Source organism: Pantherophis guttatus, chromosome 3, assembly GCF_059756535.1.
Source record: "Pantherophis guttatus breed Tessera chromosome 3, ASM5975653v1, whole genome shotgun sequence".
Classification (NCBI taxonomy): domain Eukaryota; kingdom Metazoa; phylum Chordata; class Lepidosauria; order Squamata; family Colubridae; genus Pantherophis; species Pantherophis guttatus.
In genome coordinates this window covers 115,781,496-115,804,290 of record NC_142065.1, presented here as the reverse complement: position 1 = coordinate 115,804,290, position 22,795 = coordinate 115,781,496, and the positions used below count along the sequence as shown (strand labels likewise).

Sequence of the window (22,795 nt, the reverse complement as noted above, 5' to 3'; positions counted from 1 at the left end):
TGATGAAGGGAGTTAGGTATGTTTAACCTAGCAAAGAGAAAGCTTAAGGGAGATGTGATAACAATCTTCCAATACTTGAGGGGCTGTCACGGGGAAGAGGGCATCAATTTATTCTCCATAACATCTGAATGCAGGATAACATGCAGGATAATGGGTGGAAGCTTCCAGGGAGATCCAACCTGGAAATAAGAAGGAATTTCCTGGCAGTGGGAATGACTTACCTCCCAGAGTTATAGGTCCTCCATCATTCAAAAAAGATTGGAGAACCATTTGTCTGGGATGGTATAAGGGCAGTGGATTGGACTAAAAGACATCAAAGTCTCTTCCAGTCCTATGATTCTAACGATATATAAATCAAGTACAATAGACACACCCTGGAAAATACAATGAATGCTGTGTTTGAGACAACTTTGAGTCAGGAAAATTTATTCTGGGATTCTTGCAACAAATCTCAGCATATATATATATATATATATATAGCAAGATACAAAGAGAAATGCTTTTGAAATTGGCAGTTGCAAAGACAATTTCTGTATAAAAACCATCCAAATGTATGAAGGAAAAATTCCAACCATTTGGGAAACAACTTTTCTTGAGAATGATAATGTTTTGGGATGACACCCCTCGTTTCCAGATACTATACTGCTGACCTAATTATACACCTGATCTTTCTAGAGAAATGCTAGTTATTCTTTTACATGAAACTCACTGCAGAAATTGTTATGATAGTTCGTTTAGGACAGTTAGAAGCATAGCTTTTTTCCTTAATGTAAACCAAGGGTGAAATTTGACCAGATTGGACCGGCTTTGGTGAATCGGTAGGGACAATTTGAATCAGTTCGCTGAACCGATAAAAATTACCCCTGGTTGGCTGCACCCATGCCCACCTGTTCACCGCTCACCTCTTCCAGCCGCTCACTCGGCCCTTCCGGCCACTCGATATTCCACAGAATTCAACGTTAAATGCAGCAGAGAAAATCTGAAGTTTTCTCCCTCCATTCACAGCAGAGCTGCTGCTTTAAGATTCTTCAACCCCGGGGAGGTAGGGGGCCGGGGGGGCACCATAAAGGGAGCAGCAGCTCTGCTGTGAATGGAAGGAGAAAAGTTTGGCTTGTCTCTGCCACAGCATTCACTATGAGCCCTTCTTGTGCTCATACACACATTTTTTCCTACCGGGTTCTATGGGTGTGGCTTGGTGGTAGGGTGTCATGTGACCGAGTGGGCGTGAGTGACATTGAGTTGGCCATGCCTACTCAGTCACAGGACACCCCCCAAGCCGTGCTCCACAGAACCGGTAGAGAAAAAATTTGAATGTCACCACTGATGTAAACTACATGTAAACTAAATGCCACCACTAAATTCTAGGCATCCAAAAAATCCTGTTTCTTAGGTTTGAAAACCATATGGTATAGGTGAGATTAGCCCCATAGTTACATTTTTATGGATGTAACACTTTCATGGTTTGATTATAATGAGAATGTTCAGTTCAAACACTGAGTACAAATTTTCTCCAAAACATTTAATGAAGGCTTGGTGACTATTTTTCAAGTTTGTAGAAAAGTTGTCATATAGCATATTAATATTTATACTTTCCTGAGGTTAGTGAGAACAGAAATTTGTAGGATGAAATAGTACATTCAAGCTGGGTTTGGTTATAATATTCAATGATAACAACTTCTTACCTCAGTACCAGGTAAGAAGTTATACATTTATGAGACAATTAAATATAACTTCAAAATGTCTATCTGATTCTAATCTTATAAAAAGTAAGCTAGGATCATAACTATATTTTTTCAAGTTTCTGAAAAGGAAGTTTTCTCATGATCCATGTTAATCAACTACTATTTCTGAACAGCAGGGTAAAGGCTGTAATTTGATGGAGACTTCATCAGATAACCCCAAATAGGATTGCAGTTCACAACTATCTGCCATATCTTCCAGATGTCCTATACTCCATGAGCGAAGCAAGCCAACAGCTGGCTGTCCCAAGTGAGCACTCAGTGGCTGACCAAGGCTCTGAAGGCAAGGGCTGGACAGACAGGTTCTTTCTTTCAGTGGTAATTCATTCTGGTTCTGCATAGCTGAGATAAAGAACACAGACCACAGATATTAAAATTGTGCTTCATATAAATTCAAACTTTGTAAACATGTTGCTGAACAAGCTTAAATGGCAGGGTTTACACCAGAAGCCCAGACAGCATGGTGGTATATCAGAATGTGGGATCCCAGCCTCAATCTTTCACTACCTAATGAGCCTATAGTTGCAAAACAAAACAAAAGCTTTTTATTCTTTTTACTGGTATCTGATCCATCAACTGCTGCCCTGGATTGCTTGACAGTGAGATTTATTTAATAAATAAATAAAGCTGAGTATCTGTTGTTTTCTCCTTTATAGTTTCATTCTACTAATGGAAGAGAATGTTTATTCTCTCTTCAGATTTATAACTTGCTTGCTGGTAATTCATTCTTTCATCTGGTTTAGACGATTCCAAAACCTTACAGTCAATAAGGGCAACCTCTCCAAAATATAAGGTTTCCAAATGAACTGGTTCAGTGTTTTTTTGTGCTAACAATATCTAAAAATGCTTTGTAACTAGCTAACCATAAAGACAGATAAAAAAGTTCTGCTTAATAACCTAAACATGGCATGCATTAATTACTCCAAATTACTTTCAAGAGTGAACACAATGCCCAAATTTTCCTAATAATTCACCAGGGTTCCCCCTAAAATGGTTGCCAGATGAGATGTTTACTTTGCTGTTGTTACCTGCTTTGTACCAGCAACAGAAAAGCCATTTAACATAGCGGTATTGGGCCAAGAAGTGTCCCTGATGAGCTGCCCGCTGATAATAGAGGATTGCCTATAAAGAAATAGCAGTTTTTGAAAAAAAAAACATTACTACTTACTGAGAAAACTGCCATATGCACTGCCATTCAGACCCCCTTCACTTTTCTCACATTTGTTATGCTGCAGCCTGATTCTACAGTTGTTGAAATTCATTTTTCCCCATTAATCTAACTCTCAGTACCTCATAATGACAAAGTGAAAACAGGAATTTTAGAAATGTCTATAAATTTATTAAAAAGAAAAACTGAAACATTGGCATAAGTATTCAGACCCTTTGCAACAACACGGAATTTAGCTCAGGAGCCTCCCATTTCTCTTGGTGACATGTTTCTACATCTTGACTGGAGTTGACCTGTGGTAAATTAAATTGATTGGACATGATTTGGAAAGGCACACACCGGTCTATAGAGAAGGCGTCACAGCTGACAATGCATACTGTAGCAGAGCAAAAGGCATGAGGTCAAAGGAACTACCTGCAGAGCTCAGAGACAGGATTATTGTAAGGCACAGATCCAGGGAAGACTAAAATAAAATAAAATAAATAAATCCTGCTGATTCCTAAAGACACAGTGGCCTCCATAATTCTCAAGTGGGTTTGGCACAACCAGGTCTCTTCCAAGAGCTGGTTGCCTGGTCAAACTGAACAATCGGGCGAGAAGAGCCCGAGTAAGAGAGGTGACCAAGAACCCGATGGTTACTCTGACTGAGCTCCAGTGATCCTGTGTGGAGATGGGACAGAGACAACTGACAGCTTTATGGAAGAGTGGCTAGATGGAAGCCTCTCCTCAATGCAAAACTCATGAAATCCCACTTGGAGTTTGCAAAAAAGCATCTGAAGGACTCTCAGACTGTGAGGAACAAGATTCTCTTGTCTGGTGTGACGAAACCAAGATTGAACTATGGCCCACAGGTTGGGGACCCCTGCCTTATAATATATAAAATCACACTTGGAATACTGCATCCAGTTTTGGTCGCCACAATATAAAAAAGATGCTGAGATTCTAGAAAGAGTGCAAAGAAGAGCAACCAAGATGATTAGGGAACTGGAGGCTAAAACATATAAAGAACAGTTGCTGGAATTGGGTATGTCGAGTTTAATGAAAAGAAGACTAGGGTTGACATGACAGCAGTGTTCCAATATCTAAGGCATTGCCACAAAGAAGATGGAGTCAAGCTATTCTCCAAAGCACCTGAAGGCAGAACAAGAAGCAATGAATGGAAACTAATCAGAGAAGCAACTTAGAACTAAGGAGAAATTTCCTGACAGTTAGAACAATTAATCAGTGGAACAATTTGCCTCCAGAAGTTGTGAATGCTTCAACATTAGAAGTTTTAAGAAGAGGCTGGACAACCATTTGTCTGTTTCCTGCCTGAGCAGGGGTTGGACTAGAAGACCTCCAAGTTCCCTTCCAACTCTGTTATTTTGTTATAGATTTGATAGACAAATGATAGATAAGACATTGAAAAATATTTTGTAGGGCTGCTTTATTGTACAGCTTTATGTTAATGAGAAATTTTAAAAGAAATTTATGATGAAGATTTTGTAAGGTAAAGTTAATTAATCTATAGCAGGAGTATCCAACTCGCGGCATCATGTTGTTGTCACATGACATATTGTAACTTTTTCCATTCACTAAAATGGGGGTGGGCGTGGCCAGCACTTGATGCATCTGGCCCGCGAGTTTGACAGCTCTTATCTTTAACCTTCAAAATACTTTTGCAGTTCTTAAGACTCAATCTGAATACTGAAAAGTATACTATTCATGCACTATTGAATGCATGAAAAGTGCAAGTAAAAACATTGAATTGATATTTCCCGGTCCAATCCACTTTGCGTGTCATTTTAACTTTCCAATGTCATAAAAGCCTAAATCACTGCATTAGGAATGACCCCCCCTTGTTCTGTCTCTCCAGTTCATACTTATTTATTAGATTCATAATCTTACTTTTTGTGCTCTCAGACGTAAAAATAGCGTTTCCCTCTCTTATTTTTCCTCATAACAAAAACTTGTGAAGTAGGTTGGATTGAGAGAGAATGATGGGCCCAAACTCAACCAAGATTATATAACACGTTCCAAAATATTTTCCCTCCTATACATGTTCTTGGGGGAAAAAACTGCTTTCCATTGCCGCCAGTGGAAGCTTTTATAAATATAATTGCAACACAGAATATGTTTTCCTTATCCAGATGTAATTCCACACAATAAAGGTAATTACTGTGTAGCAACTTGTCAAGAGAAGGTGTCTTTTTTAAAAAAAATCCCTACTGGTATTTGAAGGGCAAGGCAAGGTGGACAACACGTGGTAACTCATGCACCCAGAGATTCCCTCCCCTCCTTTAAGCACAAATGAAAACACAGAGGGCCAAGCTTCTACACCAAAAGCAAGGCATCTAAGGAAAAAAAAGGCAAAAAAACGTAGCAGTTGGAAACAGCTTTGGAAGCAGCTATGTGGGTCTTGCAAAACATGTGGCGACTTTAACATATCAAAAGAAAGGTGCTCATTTACTCAAATGCACATTATTAAACACCTCTCTTGAATGCTTTGCACAATCTCAGTTACAAATACTAAGAAACAAAATATTAATAGCTTGTATCTATATTAAAAGGAGAGTCAGTTTGGTAAAGTCGTAAGTAAAAACCCTTGCCAAGAAAATTTCAAGTAGTCCCAGCAGTTGCTAAAAATCAAGACTGATTTGACACATAGCCTACTACTGTCTTCTGACAAGGATAACCCAAAGAAGGAATTTCTTTGATTTCCAACAGGCTTTGAGCTGCTGGCCTCCAAAATTAATATCACAGCATATCCTTTCCTATTATTTATGCTAGGCAGGCTGTCTTCTTCCTAGACTGAAGTCAATAACTCATCAGAAACAAATGCATATGAACTCACACTAATATTTGAGAAGTGGTACCTTTGGCCCTCTTTCCCTTCTTAATATGCAATGTTGTGTACCTCTTTTGCACACTTTCATAACACTTTCCACCAAATATATTTTTTCTGCAGTGAAGAAGCAACAAGATAGGAAAAAGGAAAGGGCAACTATTGAACTTGTCTTTATGTTCCAGGACATACTTAGGCATTTAATAGCTAATAAATGATTTCCTCTCCCTCAATTTTCTACATAGATAACACAGGCTGAATAAAACAAATGGGACTTGAAAACCTTAGTCATGTCCTTTGTGGTGCCTCTTCCACGTTCATAGCATAATCCTAGATTGTATTGGGCTTTGCTATAGTTGTGATCTGCAGCCATTTTGAAACAGGAAAAAGCCATTTTGTACTGTTCAGCTTGCATGTTTTCAAGTCCTGAGAAAATAATATATAACAATAAAAAATTCAGGCAATATTAGTATTCATAGGTTCTTTAAATAAACATACAATCATTCTGTCTCATTTATAAGTAACTTCTGCTCTAATTTGGAAGCTTTTCTGTACTTGTTAATTGTAATTGCACCAAATTCAGCTACACTATCAAATTCAGTCTTATACAGGTAGCCCTCAATTCACTACTACAACCGAGCCCAGAATTTCTATTGTTAAGTAAGACATTTCTTAAGTGACTTTTATGACCTTGCTTGCCACAGTTAAGTGAATCACTGTAGTTGAATAATTAATAAACCAGTTGTTAAGTGAATCTGGTTTCCCCATTGACTTTGCTTGTCAGGTCACAAAAGATACATGATCTTGGGCTGGGTCTACGACTTTTCAGCTCGAGCCCTTGGCCCTGTTTCTCCTCCAGATTTTCTCCTCCACGTTATTATCCAAAAACTTTTCTCCTTGGCTGGCCCTCCCCCATTCTTTCACCCCGGCACATGGGCCACTGCCCCTCCGTCCTAGTCCCTTTGCCGCGGCCCATTCGTCAGTTCATGTCGGGCTTTTGAGCACCCAGGACAGTTCGCAGCCAATCAGTGCAGGGACTTGGGGGCTTTGGGAGTGGACAAGCAGGGGCTGTGGGGGAGTGGACGAGCGGGGGCTGCAGTTCAGAGGGAGGCTCAGGAAGGCCAACAACACCCCCTCCTTTGTCCTGAGTGCCTGACAAGGGCTGGTTCGCATCTCTTTGCCACAAAAGATGGGGGGAGGGAGGCTGCAGAGAGCAAGAGATTCATCAGGTGGGGTTCCCAGGGCCTCTCCCTGTGGAAGAGGGGGCTGGGAGGGGGCAAAGGTATTTCGTCCCCGACCGGGGCTGCCCTAGTTAGTAGCTCTCTGGGTGTGCCAAGCCTCACCCCCTCAGCATTGAAGGATGGGGTGGCATTGCTGAGTACCACCACTCCCTCTGGCAATCTTTGTTTGGCATTCTGGGCTTCAATCCTGCCCGGGTACTGAGCAAGCAGCAAGAAAGGCTGTGGTTGTTCCTTGTTTCTCGTTTGGGAAGTGCTTGGACCTGCCCTCTCCCCATGGCTCTCTGTCTGGACGGAGCAATACCAGGAGAATGGGGGTGCATACCGCAGTCTTCTGCTTCTGGGGGGCACTGCTCCTGATCAGCACTGCAAGTAAGGATTTGGGGAAGAGGGGAGGACGCATTTGCTGGTTCTCTGGAGGAGCCCAGGGGGGGCTGCTGCCCCCTGCCCTGAAGGACAGCCACCCATTAATTCAATCGTTCTGGGGTCTGGCTGTGGGGCTTGTCAGGGCATTTATTAATCCCATGTTTGGCTCTGGGACTAATTACCCTGGTTTAATTAGAGGAGATGAATCGTGGCTCCTCCTTGTTTGAAATATTCCGAAAAAGAAACGCGAAGGAAGGTTTCTAATAAAACTCATTTATTTGGGACTTCCGGTTTGCTCTTCGTAGCCACCAGACGGTCTCTCGGGACCGCCAGCCCCTTCGCCTGTAAAGAGCCGCCTGTACAGCGCAAAGGCGGCTCGAAAAACCCCATTTCCAGGAGGAAATGTGGGATAGAGCAGGTGAGTGTAGGTAGAGCTCTCCGTAGCCCCCAGGGTCTTTTTTTTTACTCTTGGGGGCGGGCGGAGGAAGCTCCCTATAGCACTCGCTGCCTGCTCCGGGCGTTGGGAGACTTCTGCCTTTTTGCAGAACAAGGCTACGAAGACAAGCTTTTTAAGATATTTAACAGATTAACTAAAGATGATGAGATTTGGATCTGGACCTGTGACCCTAAATTGCAAGTATTAATACTTATTTCGCAAAGGATATTCAACAAAGTAAAAAAGACCTTTTAAAATGACGATTGCCGAAACTGGAGCAGGGAAGCTGAAAAGAGAAAGTCCTTCCGTTTCTTATTAAGTTACAAAGTAGCAGAATAAATGCTCCTGGCTACATTTGAAGGGATATGAGCTGGACCTGTGACCCTGAATTGCAAGTATCTCACTTATTTTATAACAATTATTGAAGAAGGAAAAGGAAAAGGAAAAAGAGCCTTGGTACTACAGTGGTTTAAAGCACCCTGTTATTAACACAGCTGCCTGCAATTTACTGCTGGTTCGAATCTCTCCAAGGCTCAAGGTTGACTCAGCCTTCCATCCTTTCTAAGGTAGGTTAAATGAGGACCCAGTTTGTGGGGGCAATAAGCTGACTTTGTATAAATATACAAAAGTATGAAGGCTATTGCTAAATGCACTGTAAGCCACCCTGAGTCTCCGGAGAAGGGCGGCATATAAATCAAATTAAAAAAAAAAAATCTTTAAAAAGGGCGATTGCCGAGGCTTGGGAAGGGGCTGAAAGGGAGAGTCCTTCCGTTTCCTATTGAGATACAAAGTAGCTGAATAAATATTTTTGGCTACACTTGAAAATAAAGCTCTACTTTTGTGTTTTTTCTCTTCCTGGAGATTTGATATTGATCTTGGTTGGAAAGAAGTTTTTTTTTCTCTGCTGCCTCTCTTTTCTTTTTTTAAAAAAAAATAGTTTGTCTGTGTTGAAATATGGCATTAAAGCCGGACAAACAAGCAATGGGGGGGGGGGTTCCCCCATTAACAAATTACGTGACCAAGTTTTAAAGCTCCAGTCTCAGAAAACTGATTTTAATATAATTGAATTTCTTTTGGAGGAGATTGTAAGAAGGGATGAGATTGTGAATCAGAACTTTGAAAAATTTAAGCAGGAAATTAAAGAATTAGTGCAATTAAAGTTTGATATTCTGGATCGAAAGATTATAAAAATGGCTAATGGCTTTGCAGAATTTATGATTAAGTTGGATGAAAATACTAACTTATTAGAGTCTAAAGTGGAAGAAATTGAGGACAATTTGGATAATAAAATACAAAAAATTGAAAATGATTTGACAAATATTCAAGACAATAGCTCAGAAGAAAAACCTAAAATGGAGGTTGAACAAAAGTCTTGTAATGCAGAAAATTTACAACAACGGATTGAAAGAGAGGTCCTAATGGTGCATTACAATTTTACAGAATATGCGATCAGACTCAGAGGTTTGCAGGAAAATAATAGAGATGATTTAAGGAAAATATCTTCTGAAATTCTGGCTGGGATTTTAAAGGTTCAACCTGAGGAAGTGTTTTGTAGGATTGACAGAGTTTACAGAATAAACTCCTGGCTTGCAAAGCAAAGGCAATTGCCTAGAGATGTGGTGATTTATTTTACAGATAAAGAAATTAGGAATAATATTGTGCAAAATTCCTTCAATTCTACTTTGCAATTGTATGGAAGAAAGATATGGATCTACAAAGAGCTCCCCCCCAAGATGTTAACGGAAAGGAAGAAATTTGGTTTTCTGGTGACTGAGCTAAAATACAGAAATATTCCATTTAGGTGGGATGCCCCAGTTGGCATAATATTGAGATATCAAGGAGAAAGATACCAATTAGATACTGTTGAAAAAGCGGAAGAATTTTATCAAAAATTTTTGAAAATGAACTTAACATCTATAGGCACAATACAGGATAAGCAGAAGGAGTTGGAAATAAAGGGAAAACATCGAATTACAGAGGTTGCGGTAGACAAATTGCCTTTGGATTCTCTCGATACCCCAGCTGGATTATCTACAAATATGAGAGAAGCGGCATCTGATTTCAATGTGATGATTCACCAAGTTAAAGACAAGTATGGAAATCAATTAGCTGATATACAATTGGCAAAAAAGAAATATGAGATACAAAAACAAAACCAACAAGATCAACTTATAAAGCAGAATGAAAACCAATCAGTTGATATACAACTTGTAGAAAGGAAAACAGGATGGAAATTAAACCCACAAAAAGAAAAGAAAAAAAGAAATAGGTCTCATAAAAACAGAAATTTCTAAATTAAGCAACGGTGAAGCCAGTGATTTTAAAAAAATGAATGAATATGTGAAAAGATAGTGGAGGCGAAGTATTGGTTAATATCATCCTGAGGACAGTGACAGACCTCTGCAATGCCGTAATTTTGGGATGTGAAAAGAGCCTTAAACTGTTGGATTTGAATTATCTATTTTGGATTTCTTTCTTGTATTGATAAATATATTATAACTATTCTGAGCTACAAGGCAAGAGAGCTACGTTGGGGCATGCAGAAGATCTGGTTGTTACCCATTAGGATGATGGGAATTAATAATCCTGATGAAAGCCACAATTACATCTATATGGAATATAATCATAATGTCACTCGGGTGGTTGTTTTTACTTTTATATATACATGAGGATATTCATTACTGATGGGGGCAGATGATGACTGAAGACTTTGAACAAACTGTTGCACCAGGATGCTACGTTACCCAATTATGGATGAGGGACTCAACAATCCAGTGGAAAGACATCAAAGAAGATATTATATGGATTATAAATTTAAAGTTATTGTCTTTTTTTTTTTTAAATAACGGAATATATACATATATATATATATATATATATATATATATATATATATATTTTAGCAGAGTGGGCAGTGGATTAAAGATATTAAGAATTGTTGTGCATGGTAATTTTGTAGGAAAGTGGGTGGAAATATGTTAGTCTACTGATTGATTAGCTTAAGAAAAGGGATGTTTAAGTGATATATTTAGGGCAGTGGAGGAAATGGATAGAGTTGAATAAATGTTAAATTAGGATTTATGGGGAAGGCTGCTTTGAAATGTTATATTAATATACACAAAGAATAAATGTTAAAGTAGGATTTATTATATAGTCTTAAAGTGGAAGGTTGCTTTGAAATGTTGTAATAATATATAGATATAAGTTTTGGGGAGGACAAAAAGGGCAGTTTATTGCTAAATTGGGAGTTATAATAATATTATGCTAAACTAGAAGTTATACAATGTTATAGCAGACTGCTTTTTTTTTGAAATGTATGGTAAAAGGGGAAAGTAACAATATTAATAATATTTTTAGTAAGTAAGGGTCAGTATATAGAGGAGGGGGTAAGGCGATGGTAAAATATTATGTAATCTGTTATGAATTAGGTTTTTGGTGTGAAGAAGTCACGGGGGGATGGGTGGTGAGGGGGGGTTAGGGAGGAGGGGGGGAAGGAAAAAAGGGGGAAAAATTTGTATTTGAAAACTTTTTCAATAAAAAAAAACTCATTTATTTGTTATAAAGAAAAATAAAACACCTCACTAACTAAGAAAAGTTAATTGTTACATTTTGGAAGTAATTTGGGCCAGCTGCCTTTCAGCAACCGGCACCCGTGGCAAGAGAACAAAAGAAAGAGTGTGAGAAGCAAGTGAAGGAATGTGGGTGGATGGACATGTGTAGTAGCTTACTGATAAGGATTCTTGGCAAGGTACGGAAAGTCTGATAGTCCAGAAATAATGAGCTCAGCTGGTAAATAAAATAACGCAGTGACATTCCCCTTCTTTGCCAGTTGAGCGAATATCAGTACATCATCAAATAAGGCACATCTTCTTACGCAGATACTCGTGTTGAGCTGCTGGAAGTGGTTTGTTGAGCATATCAGCAATTTGATCATGTGTAGATACATATTGCATTTTGACAAAACCTTTTTTCACTAAATGTTTTATGTTTTGGTAACGAATGTCAATGTGTCTGGACCTAGAACCTGTGAAATGTGATTCAGAAATATAAACCACCGATTCATTGTCTTCCATCACGATGATCGGTCGGATCGGGTGTGTCCAGATATCTGTGACTAAAGCATCAAACCAAGTTAGGGAATTACATGCATCTGAAACACAAGCATATTCAGCTTCAGTAGATGAACAAGAAACAAAATTCTGTTTACGTACTTGCCAATAAACAGGACATCCATTTAAGAACATCATATAACCTGAAGTACTTTTACGTGATTTCTTATCACTTGCCCAATCAGAATCTGCATAACAACATAATTCTGCATAATCAGTGTGTGTTGGTTCTAACAATAACTTCATGTGTTTGGTGTATTTTAGGTATCTCAATAATTTCTTAATACATGTCCAATGAAACTGTTTTGCCTTACCTACGTGTCGAGATAAGAGATTAACACTAAGTGCAATGTCGGGTCTGGTCCAACTACTAATGTATAATAGTGACCCAATGACTGAACGATAAAGTGTTTGATCCTCGAACTCAGGACTTGCTTCTTGTGTCAAGTTGTGAAAATCTGTTTGCATGGGTGTCTTTGTTGTGTTAGCATCTTTCATGTTGCAATGATGCAAAACTTGTTCAATTTTATCCTCTTGTGAAAGACTAAACCTCTTCTGTGTTTTTTCAATCTGAACACCTAAATAAGTGCAAATAATACAGTGCGTGCCTTCTCTAAGAAGCAATAGTGTAATCTCACTGACCCAGGCTTTGTAATTGTGTCCTGACATTTTTAGTTTTGACTCACCAGTTAGTGGAGAGACAGAAAATGCCTGGTAAGGAGCCTGCACTTGGTATGCTGGCTGTGCTGGCAGAAATCCCTGTGGTATTTGCTGTGCCTGTTGTGGACCTAAAAATGGTCTTGGTTGTGCCATTGGAGGTAGGCCAGGAGGTGGCCCTATTTGCACTTGTGGCTGGGGCACATATGCAGGCATTTGTAGCTGCTGTGGCTGATGCACTGGAATCTGCTGTATTCCAGTTGCCATTTGTGCTTGATCTGCAATATTGGCATGACCTGCTGGAGATGCAATCATTTGCCTTTGCTGCATAAAGTGTGCCTGTGTTCCATCTAAAAAGGCACCATCACCACCAGGGGGTGTTGGAGTTTGAGCCCGTGGAGACACTTGTGGCATTTCAGCTTGAATCTCTGAGTGAGTTAGAGACAGGTTTGCCAGGGTCTGCTGTAGTAATTTAAAATGTTCATCTAAGCTCCTTTCTCTTTCAGCTTCCTGTAGTAAATTACTTTCGCCAGCAGATGGTGCTGCACCTTTAGCTTCGGGCAGCCCAGTTACAAGAAATGATTGCATGGCAGGTTTATATGTAACTTGATCAGGGAGACTTTCATGTGACGTATGCAGTGCCCTCTGTCTTAATTGGCCTGACACAGAATCCACCAGGGGGAGTGTCTTTGGCTCTGGAGAAGAAGGCAATATGGCGCTTTTTGAAAAATTTAAGTTATCTCCCTTATCTTGCTCAAGCATAGATATAGCCATTTTTGCGTGGGATAGCTCCTGTTCATAGAATTTTATACGGTCACGAAAGGCTTTCATAGCCAGCTCATCCAGGGTGAGCTTAGAGCTTCGAGGAGAATAATGAATTGTTTCTCTCTCTGCGTGGGAGGAATTTTGCTCGGCAGTGTGCTTTAGCCTTGCATCGAGCGTTACAAATTCAGAAGGTTCTGGGAAGACTTTTTCAGAGCTTGGAAGATCAGAAGAAAATGTTACTGACCTCAGTCGTAAATCATCATCTTCAAAAACAGCTTCTGTCTTATCTGTCTCCATTTCTGTTCCCACAGCTTTTTCTTGTTCCAGGCGTGTGGCTGTAGTAAGGGGCTGGAAATCTGAAAATCTCCTGTCTGCCACCTCTTCGTTGGAAAGATCAATCAAATCATTTACGAAGAGTGGTCTTGGTTTCACTTTGCCTTTTTTCTTCTGTTTCGGCATCTTAGCAATATAATTAGCGTACCTCAGTAGCTAAAAACTAATTGCCTATGCGCTCTTATCAGAAGTAACAAAAACAAGGAAAAAAGCCATAAATCAAACCGTCCGATCTGCTACCAGATGTCAGGGCATTTATTAATCCCATGTTTGGCTCTGGGACTAATTACCCTGGTTTAGAGGAGATGTATCGTGGCTTATTCCAAGTTGCAATAATCTGAAAAGAAACGCGAGGAAGGTTTCTAATAAAACTCATTTATTTGTTATAAAGAAAATAAAACACCTCACTATCTAAGAAAAGTTAATTGTTACATTTTGGCAAGCGAGGTCTCCTGCCGGTCCAGCCGGACCTCTGGCAAGAGAACAAAGGAAAAAGTGTGAGAGCAAGTGAAGGAATGTGGGTAGATACGGAAACACGTAGCTTACTGAGAAGAAGTTGGCAAGCTACGGAGAGTCTGACAGTCCAGAAATGATGAGTTCAGCTGGCAAATAAAATAACGCAGTGACAGGGCTTGTGTTCCCCTTTTATTCAGAGGCTACATTAGGGAAGTCAGCCAATTCTGCTGGCCATTGAAGAGGACAGGTTCAAAGTCAGGCTGCTTTCAAGAATGGAAATGGAGTGAGGAGCAACACTAATTCCAACTGCTTATCCTTTTCTCTTTCTCTGCTCACATTCCTTTCTCCAAACATCTCTGGGAGGGCTAGACCCCTGGTCAGGGTAGACAGTCTTTCCCTGGAATTCAACTGGGAGCCCAGTTGGCATGCTTGGTGGCCTTCTGGACCTCCCTCCAGGATGCCAGCCGGGCTTTCCACTGAAGTCCAGGTGCTCCATGCCCTTGCAGGGAAGGGATCGTTGGCAAAGGAGCAGAAGGACCCTAACTCCCCCACACCACTCTTATATAGCTTATCAAATACACAGAGCTACCCATTACAAGCAGACTTTTTCCTTAGGAAATTAGGAAGGAATCTGGCTCTTTAAGTTCTCCTGTTTGTTTATTCAGGAAAGAGGTTGTTAAGTGTAAAGGGGGGGGCGTATATGGAGGTGCTGTGCTTGGTGGAAGAGCGGAGATGGGCATAAATAACCAGGCTTCATTGAAAGGACTATGTTTAAAGTCAAAGAGGAAAAAAAATTTTTACCACCCTTTTTTTTTTTGCCTGAGGCGTTTACATTGCTCTGGCTTTGATTTGCCTGCCCTTTACACTTAACAACCTCTTTCCTGAATAAACAAACAGGAGAACTTAAAGAGCCAGATTCCCACCTAATTTCCTAAGGAAAAAGTTTGTGTCTTATAAGGACACACCATTGAGTGAATGAATGAATTTTTTATTGGCCAATGAATGAATTTTTTATTATCCATTATATGGATAATATCATCACATGTGATATGTGCCTGGTAATTGCTTGCATTTCCAACACTTTGGTGATAAATTTCTATACATTTTTGCCTGGGAGAAGCAGAGAGGGAATGAAGAGGTGGGGATGGGGGTTAGAGGAGAACAGGGCTCTTGGGGTCTTCAGAAACTAGGAGAAGGAAAAGCAAAAGATAAGGCATCCATTCCCATCAACTGGTTGCAAAAGCTCCATCTGATGAATAACTCGTCCTCTACAGCCCCCTTCCCCCCTGCGCTGCTCTTGGCAGCCTTGGGAGGCTCCGAACTGACAGGCGAGGGGCTCGTGGCCAGGGTGGGGGCAGAGCCCCAAGCGCTACTAACTAGGGCAGCCCTGGTTGGGGACGAAATACCTTTGCCCCCTCCCAGTCCCCTCTTCCACAGGGAGAGGCCCTGGGAGCCCCACCTGATGAATCCCTCGCCCTCTACAGCCTCCCTCCCCTCATCTTTTGTGAACCAACCCTTGTCTCAGGCACTCAGGACAAAGGGGGGTGTTGTTGGCCCTCCTGAGCCTCCCTCTGAACTGTAGCCCCCGCTCGTCCACTCCCAAAGCTCCCGAGTCCCTGCACCGATTGGCTGGCTGCAAACTGTCTTGGACGCCCAAAAGCCCGACTCGAACTGTACTTCAATGAATGGGCCGTGGTGAGGGGACTAGGATGGAGGGGCTGTGGCCCATGTGCCAGGGTGAAAGAATGGGGGAGGGCCAGCCAAGGAGAAAAGTTTGTGGATAATAACGCGGAGGCGAAACCCTGGAGGAGAAACAGGCAGGGCCAAGGGTTCGAGCCAGAAAGTCCCATTCTGTCTTGGGCCACAGCAATGGTCATAAATATGAGCCAGTTGCCAAGTATCTGAATTTTGATCACATGATCATAGGGATGCTGCAATGGTCATAATTATGAAAAACAGTCATAGGTCACTTTTTCCAGTGCCATTGTAATTTTGAACAGTCACTGTTGTAAGTTGAGGACTACTTCTACTGGATCCTTCCAAGTACACAGCAACAAAGATTTGCTATTCCAGTTTTACAAATTAATGTCCAGAGAGCTAATATGGGTTTTTTTTTAACATGGTAGAGATTATTGGAATAATATTACTGGAATAATATTAACAAGACTCTTGCCTTGGGCAGAGGGTTGGACTAGAAGATCTCCAAGTTACCTACTAGCCCTATGATATCTTCCACGGGAGTTCAGCATAGTTTTGATTACTGCAGTCTATATCCCACCTGATGACAATATTACCATAGCTTTGGAATTCTTGTACAACATTGTTAGTAATCAGCAGAATAAATATCCTGATGCTGTGCATATTATAGCGGGAGACTTTAATCTGGCTGATTTAAAAGCAGTGCTCCCTAAATTCTATCAGCATGTTAAGTGTGCTACTAGAGGTGCAAACATATTGGACAAAGTATATACCAACGTTAAACATGGCTATAAGGTTATACAATTACATTTGGGACAATCAGACCATATGTCACTGCTTTTAGCACCAGCATACATCCCTCTCAGGAGATGGGCTCTGCCTATAATAAAGACAGTGAAATCTTGGCCAGAAGATGCTTCCCAAAAACTTCAGGATTGTTTTGAGAACACAAATTGGGTCATCTTTTACCACCCTGACCTAGAGGAGAACCTAGAGGACTGCAACTGTTCTGTGCTATATCACACACTGCACAGATACTATCCCTCAGGGATAAACATATTATCCAGTTGGCTGGAGTCTTTACCAGAATCTTCAATCAGTCATTATCCCAGTCCACTATTCCATCTTATTTGAAGGCTTCCACCATTGTTCCACTGCCAAAGAAGTTCCCTATCAATAACCTCAACGATTACAGACCAGTGGCACTCACTCCTATCATCATGAAGTGCTTTGACAAATTGGTCTGCCAGCACATCATTTCTGGTCTTCTGCATACATTTGATAAACACCAGTTTGCATACAGAAGAAATAGATCTACAGAGGATGCTATAGCCATCACTCTACACACTGCACTGATTCATTTGGAACAGTGGGGGTGGGGGGTGCTATGTGTAGATGTATTTTGTAGATTTTAGCTCTGAATTTATTTATTTATTTATTAGATTTATATTGCTGCCTATTCGCCCATTGTCAGGTGTGCCTCCTTTCAATACTCCTTTCAATACTCAAGAAAGAAAACCCCCAACTCCATTTTCATTGAAGAAAGGTACTTTTACTGAGTATGAACTGAATGCAACCATAGAAAAGCAGGATCTGAAGCATAGGCGTAAAAATCACATATAGAAAGCATCCCCTCCCCACTGTCCAGCGTAAATCATCCAATCCACAGGTCCTCCAGGGGTCATGTGGGAGCACACATATGGCAGTGTCATCCTCCTGGTATGTCATGACCATTGACCTTGAAACATATCAACTTCAAAGGAAAAACTACAGCAAAGATTCACTTTCGTTTCCTCCAGCACGCTTCCCCAAGCATCCCCCTAGCTCCCCCTCCCCCTGTTTTCATGGCAGCCAAGCAAGTAAGCATCGAAAGAGCGGAGGCTGACACCCATGGCGACTTAAGGCGGCTTACAGAAAATAAAAAACCACATTAAAATTCATTAAAAAGTCAAATAAATTAATGTAATAAAACTACCCTTGACCCCCACCTCCCATCCCAGCGACAGCCAATCACACAAGCCATTTAAGCCATCCCACTCTGGGTTCCCCAGGCCCGCTGGCAGAACCAGGTCTTCAGCGTCTTCTGGAAGAGAATTAGAGTGGGGGCTGTTCTAATCTCTGGGGGAATGATGTTCCAGAAAGAGGGAGCCACCACGGAGAAGGCCCTTCTTCTGGGTCCCACAAGGTATATCTCCCTCAGGGAGGGACCCGCAGCATTCCCTGCCTCCCCGCTCTAATGGGTCGGGTAGATGTGACCGGCAATAGACGGTCCCTCAGATAATCTGGTCCCAAGCTTTAAAGGTGACAACCAGCACCTTGAATTGCACCTGGAAGCAAATCGGCAGCTAATGCAGCTCACGCAGAAGAGGTGCACACAAAACGGTGTGGGCCGCTGCATTTTGCATCAACTGGAGCTTCCGGATGCTCTTCAAGGGGAGCCCCATGTAGAGCACGTTGCAATAGTCAAGACGGGAAGTGACGGAGACTTCCAGTTGGCGCTGCGGCGAGCGGATGGGAAAATAGCTTTGGAGCCCCGCAAAAACCCCGTCTTTTAAGCCACGGCCGGCAGGTCTGCAGACCTACCCTGTCCTGGAGAGGGACCCCTTGGACAGCCGAGAGGAATGTGCAGGTTCCTCGGGGCCGGAGGATTGCCCTTTGCGCCGGCGGTGGTGGGAGAGGCAAAACTTCGGCAGCCGGGACAAGCAAAGTGCAGGAGGAGACACAGGAGCAAGATGTTTGAATGCCGGGTGAGTAGGATTAGCCCAGGCGAGAACAGTCTTCAAACATTTAAATACTAATAATGCCCTGGCCCTAACAGTGGCTAAGAACTATTTGGGCAAAGAATTTAAACAATTAACAAGGAGAAGACCCATTAAAGGACAATAGCACTAACTGACTGCTTTTGGAATTTAACGTCCCTTTGGATGGATTTAAAATTTGATATTTTCTTGGTCTTTAATGAGAATGGATTAGCTTGGAAGGGGAAGAAGGAGAAGAGGAAACAAGCAGAACATTTTTTTTTTAAGCTAAGAGAATAACAAGCGGAGGAAGTTAAAATGGCTGAGAGAATGAAAGTGCAAATTGCAACTGTGGAAAGTTTGCTGTTTAAAGAAGAAACTTTGTCTCTTGCTTCCAGAATTGGATTATTTTGAGGAAAAATTAAGGAGGCTTGATTTTAGATGTACTTAAACTGTCTTTGGACTACTTATGACAGTTGGAAAGAAGAAATTAATTGGAACAATTAAAAATGATGATTAATGGTGTTCTAATATAAGGGAAGGGCGGAGCCCCACAAGAAGACATGATGATACCATATATGGAATACAAAAGAACTAAATCTTTTAGTCTTTATAACTTTATTGATATTGGAACTGAAAAAAAAAAAAAAAAGAAAGTTTGGACAGACTGGAGAAAGAAAACCAGAATATACTAGGTAGCAAGATGAGAAAAGTACCAGTTTGATTAAAATGGATGTAAATACTTTCTATGTAATTGATGTCTAAATAATGTAAGGATGTAAGTTCCTCCTGCTTCTTTCTCTCTTTTCTACTTTTCTACTTTTTCTTTCCTTTTTTAAATATCTTCTTATTATATTATTATTATATTCCTCTCTTTTTGTTTTCCTTTTTTTTTCCTTTCTCTTTTTGGATCTTTCTTTTTGATTTTTTCTGCTATACTTTTATTCCTTTTTTCTTCTCCCTTTCTCTTTCCTACTTTTATCTTTCATTACTATTATCAAGAAAAGTGATTTTCAAGGTGGGGAAAATGTGATTATAGAAAAACTACAAGAAATATGAAGATTATGAATGATTTTTTGACTATTAATAAGAATTGTTGATAGATTCAACTACTACAGAAAATTGTTTCTTTAAAATGGTTAAAAATATTGTTCTTTATAGAAAATAAGAAAACGTGAATGAAGCTTTGAATATTACCAAGAATTGTTTATAGACTTTATGACTATTTTAAAGTGAGAAATGTCATTATAGAAAAACTACAAAAAATGTGGATATTTTGAAAGAATTTCGTAAAAAAAAATATTAATAAGTGTTCCAATGGTTAGGGTTAGGGTTAGGGTTAGGGTTAGGGTTCCAATGGTTACAGAAAATGGATTTGAAAGTGGTTTAAAATGTTTTTCTATAGTAAATAAGAAAATGGAAATGAATTTTTGAATATTAATAAGACTTGTTTATAGATTTTATAACTATGGTAAATGGGTTTTTAAAATGGTTTAAAATGTTGTTTTACATAGAAAAACAAGAAACAAATAAGAAATGGGAGAAATTTAAAGAAAATTAATAGTTCAGAAGAGAGTAGGAGAGAAGATATATACTAAAACGCATTATTAGTTTAAATTGGCAAAGAAGTATGATTTTGGGGATCAGATGATTAAAGCTAAATTGTGAATTAGTCAAATATAAGGTTAGGAGTGGAGGAAAGCATTTCTGGAGAACAGCTGATTAGGCTGTGAACCAGCCAAAAATAAACCTAGGAGGAGCGGAGGAGGCAATGCTGGAGAGCAGTGAGAGCCAAACTGCGAACCAGTCAAATATAGGGTAAGGAGAGGAGGAAAGCATTCCGGGAAGACACCTAATTAAGCTGTGAACCAGCCAAAAATAAACTTAGGAGGAGAGGAGGAGATAATACTGGGGAGCAGTTAAAGCTAAACTGTGAACCAGCGAAATATAGGTTAGGAGTGGAGGGAAGCATCCCTAGAAAACAGCTGAAAAGCTGTTATCCAGCCAAAAATAAACCTAGGAGGAGTGAAGGAGAAAATGTTGGAAAGCAGTTAAAACTAAACTGTGATCCAGCCAACAAATAAGGTTAGGAGTGGAGGAAAGCACCCCTGGAAACCAGCTAATTAAGCTGCAATCCAGCTAAAAATAAACCTAGGAGGAGTGAAGGAGATATTTTTGAAGAACGGTTACTGACTTTGAAATGTTCTTAAGAGAGGAATAAAATACTTTATGTTGATTATTAGATGCGAGTTAAAAGAAACATTGACTTGATTTGGGTCTGAAGTAAGGAAAATATATGAAATACTGATTGTTAAAATGATAAATGAATATTATAAAGAGCTGTTTAGATTTGAAGTTTAAGATTTAGGGTGATTACATAATAAAATATTAAATGTTAGAATAAGATGTTAGATTGAATGATAAAAATTGGGTTTAGATTCGTTCTTTTTTTCTTTTTTTTCCCTTTAAGATGTTAACTGATGAAATTTGGAATTTATACTTATTTTATACCAGATCAAACCCTTGCTCTAAAAATGTTGTTTTATGTTTTATGTTGAAAAATAAATTTAAAAAATTTCAAAAAAAAAGACGGGAAGTGACTAAGGCATGAGTGACTGTAAGTAGGGATTGCTGGTCCAGGAAAGGGCGTAACTGGTGCACAACTCGCAGTTGCACGAAGGCTCTCCTGGCCGTGACCGTCACCTGCTCTTCAAGCAGGAGTCGTGAGTCCAGGAGAATCTCTAGATTATGCACAGGGTCTGTGTGGGGTAGTGCCACCCCATCCAAGACCAAAGATGGCAATTCTCCCTGCGCCAATGAACCCCAAACCCAGAGCCACTCGGTCTTGCCAGGGTTTAGTTTCAACCCATTGCTCCTCATCCAACTCCTAACAGCCTCCAGGCACTGTGAGAGGCATCACTTAACTCACCATGGGCTGAGACATACAGCTGAGTATCATCAGCATATTGGTGATACCTCAGTCCATGGTAACGGATGAGCTCACCCAGGCTTCATATAAATCTTGAACAGGAGTGGAGAGAGTACCGAGCCCTGCAGCACCCTGATAGCAGTGGGCGAGGGCTGGATCTTTCCCCTCCTATCAGCACTGACTGAGAGTGGTCGCAGAGGAAGGAAGTGAACCAGGATAGCCCAAGGCCTCCCACTCCCATTCCCCGAAGCCGCTCCAGGAGAATACCATGGACGATGGTATCAAAAGCCGCTGAGAGGTTAAGTAGAGCAAGGATGGATGTACTACCCCGCTCCCGCTCCCGTCAGAGATCATCCAAAAGTGCAACCAATGCCATTTCTGTTCCAAATCCAGGCCTGAATCCTGACTGGTAGGAGTCGAGATAATCCATTTCATCCAGAAACCTCTGGAGCTACCACGTAACCACCTTCTCGACAACCTTCCCCAAAAAGGAAAAATTGGAGACAGGTTGGAAATTATCCAACTGGATGGAATCCAGCAATGAGTTTTTAAGAAGAGGGCGGACCACAGCCTCCTTAAAGTGCTGGGGCACTGCCCCCTCCTGTAGAGAAGCACTAATCACCACCAGAGTCACCCGCCTGTCACCTCCTGGGAAGCTTTTACAAGCCAGGAGGGACACGGGTCTAATACACAGGTGCATACTCCCTAGGATCCTGTCCAAGGTGCGTAAGGCCTCTGGGACATAAAGTTTCGTCCCTCTCCATGCTAGGCCATCTCTCTTTGTCAAGAGATGTTGATTGTCTCGGAACCACGGGTCCGCCAACGTTTCTGCCTTGAGCCTTGTCGTTAGGTCACTCGCGGGTTGCCCCTGCTGGTCTCGATGCTGCCGTCTGGTGGTTACTTGGCCCACTCCTTGGGCAGAAGGGATGATGGGATTCCCTATCTGCTCACGTTCACTGTTGTATTGAGGCATTCGGGAGAGGGCATCGGCCAGGAAGTTCTTCCCCCCTGGGATGTGCTTCAGCTCAAAGTTGAAACGATTGAAGTATTGGGCCCACCGGACTTGCCTGGGCGATAACTTCTGTGGGGCCTTGAGGGCCTCCAGGTTTTTGTGGTCAGTGCAAACCTCGAACGGTGTCTGGCCTCCTTCTAGCAGGTGCCGCCAGGTTAACAGCGCCCATCTCACCGCGAACGCTTCTTTTTCCCACGCCGCCCATCGTCTGTGTCGGTGAGTTTGCGGGATGTGTAGGCACAAGGTTGCAGGTCCCCCTAGCTGTTCTTTTGGAGTAGGACTGCCCCTACTGCCACATTGCTGGCATCTGCTTGGATGACGAAGGGT

The 22,795-nt window shown here is 41.1% G+C and overlaps 1 protein-coding gene across 2 annotated transcripts in view; it reads right to left on the bottom strand.

Moving 5' to 3' along the window:
- Nucleotides 1-1,504: 1,504 nt before the first annotated feature.
- Nucleotides 1,505-22,795, bottom strand: part of DELE1 (DAP3 binding cell death enhancer 1) — an 80,812-nt gene continuing 59,521 nt past the window's right edge. For both annotated transcript variants that reach the window (XM_060686728.2, XM_060686730.2), the window contains exons 7-9: nucleotides 6,015-6,157; nucleotides 2,768-2,861; nucleotides 1,505-2,081 (exon numbers count right to left, since the gene is read on the bottom strand). In XM_060686728.2, coding sequence (XP_060542711.1) covers nucleotides 1,831-2,081; nucleotides 2,768-2,861; nucleotides 6,015-6,157 — 488 coding nt within the window. In that variant the 3' untranslated portion in view covers nucleotides 1,505-1,830. The remainder of the gene's footprint in view (nucleotides 2,082-2,767; nucleotides 2,862-6,014; nucleotides 6,158-22,795) is intronic.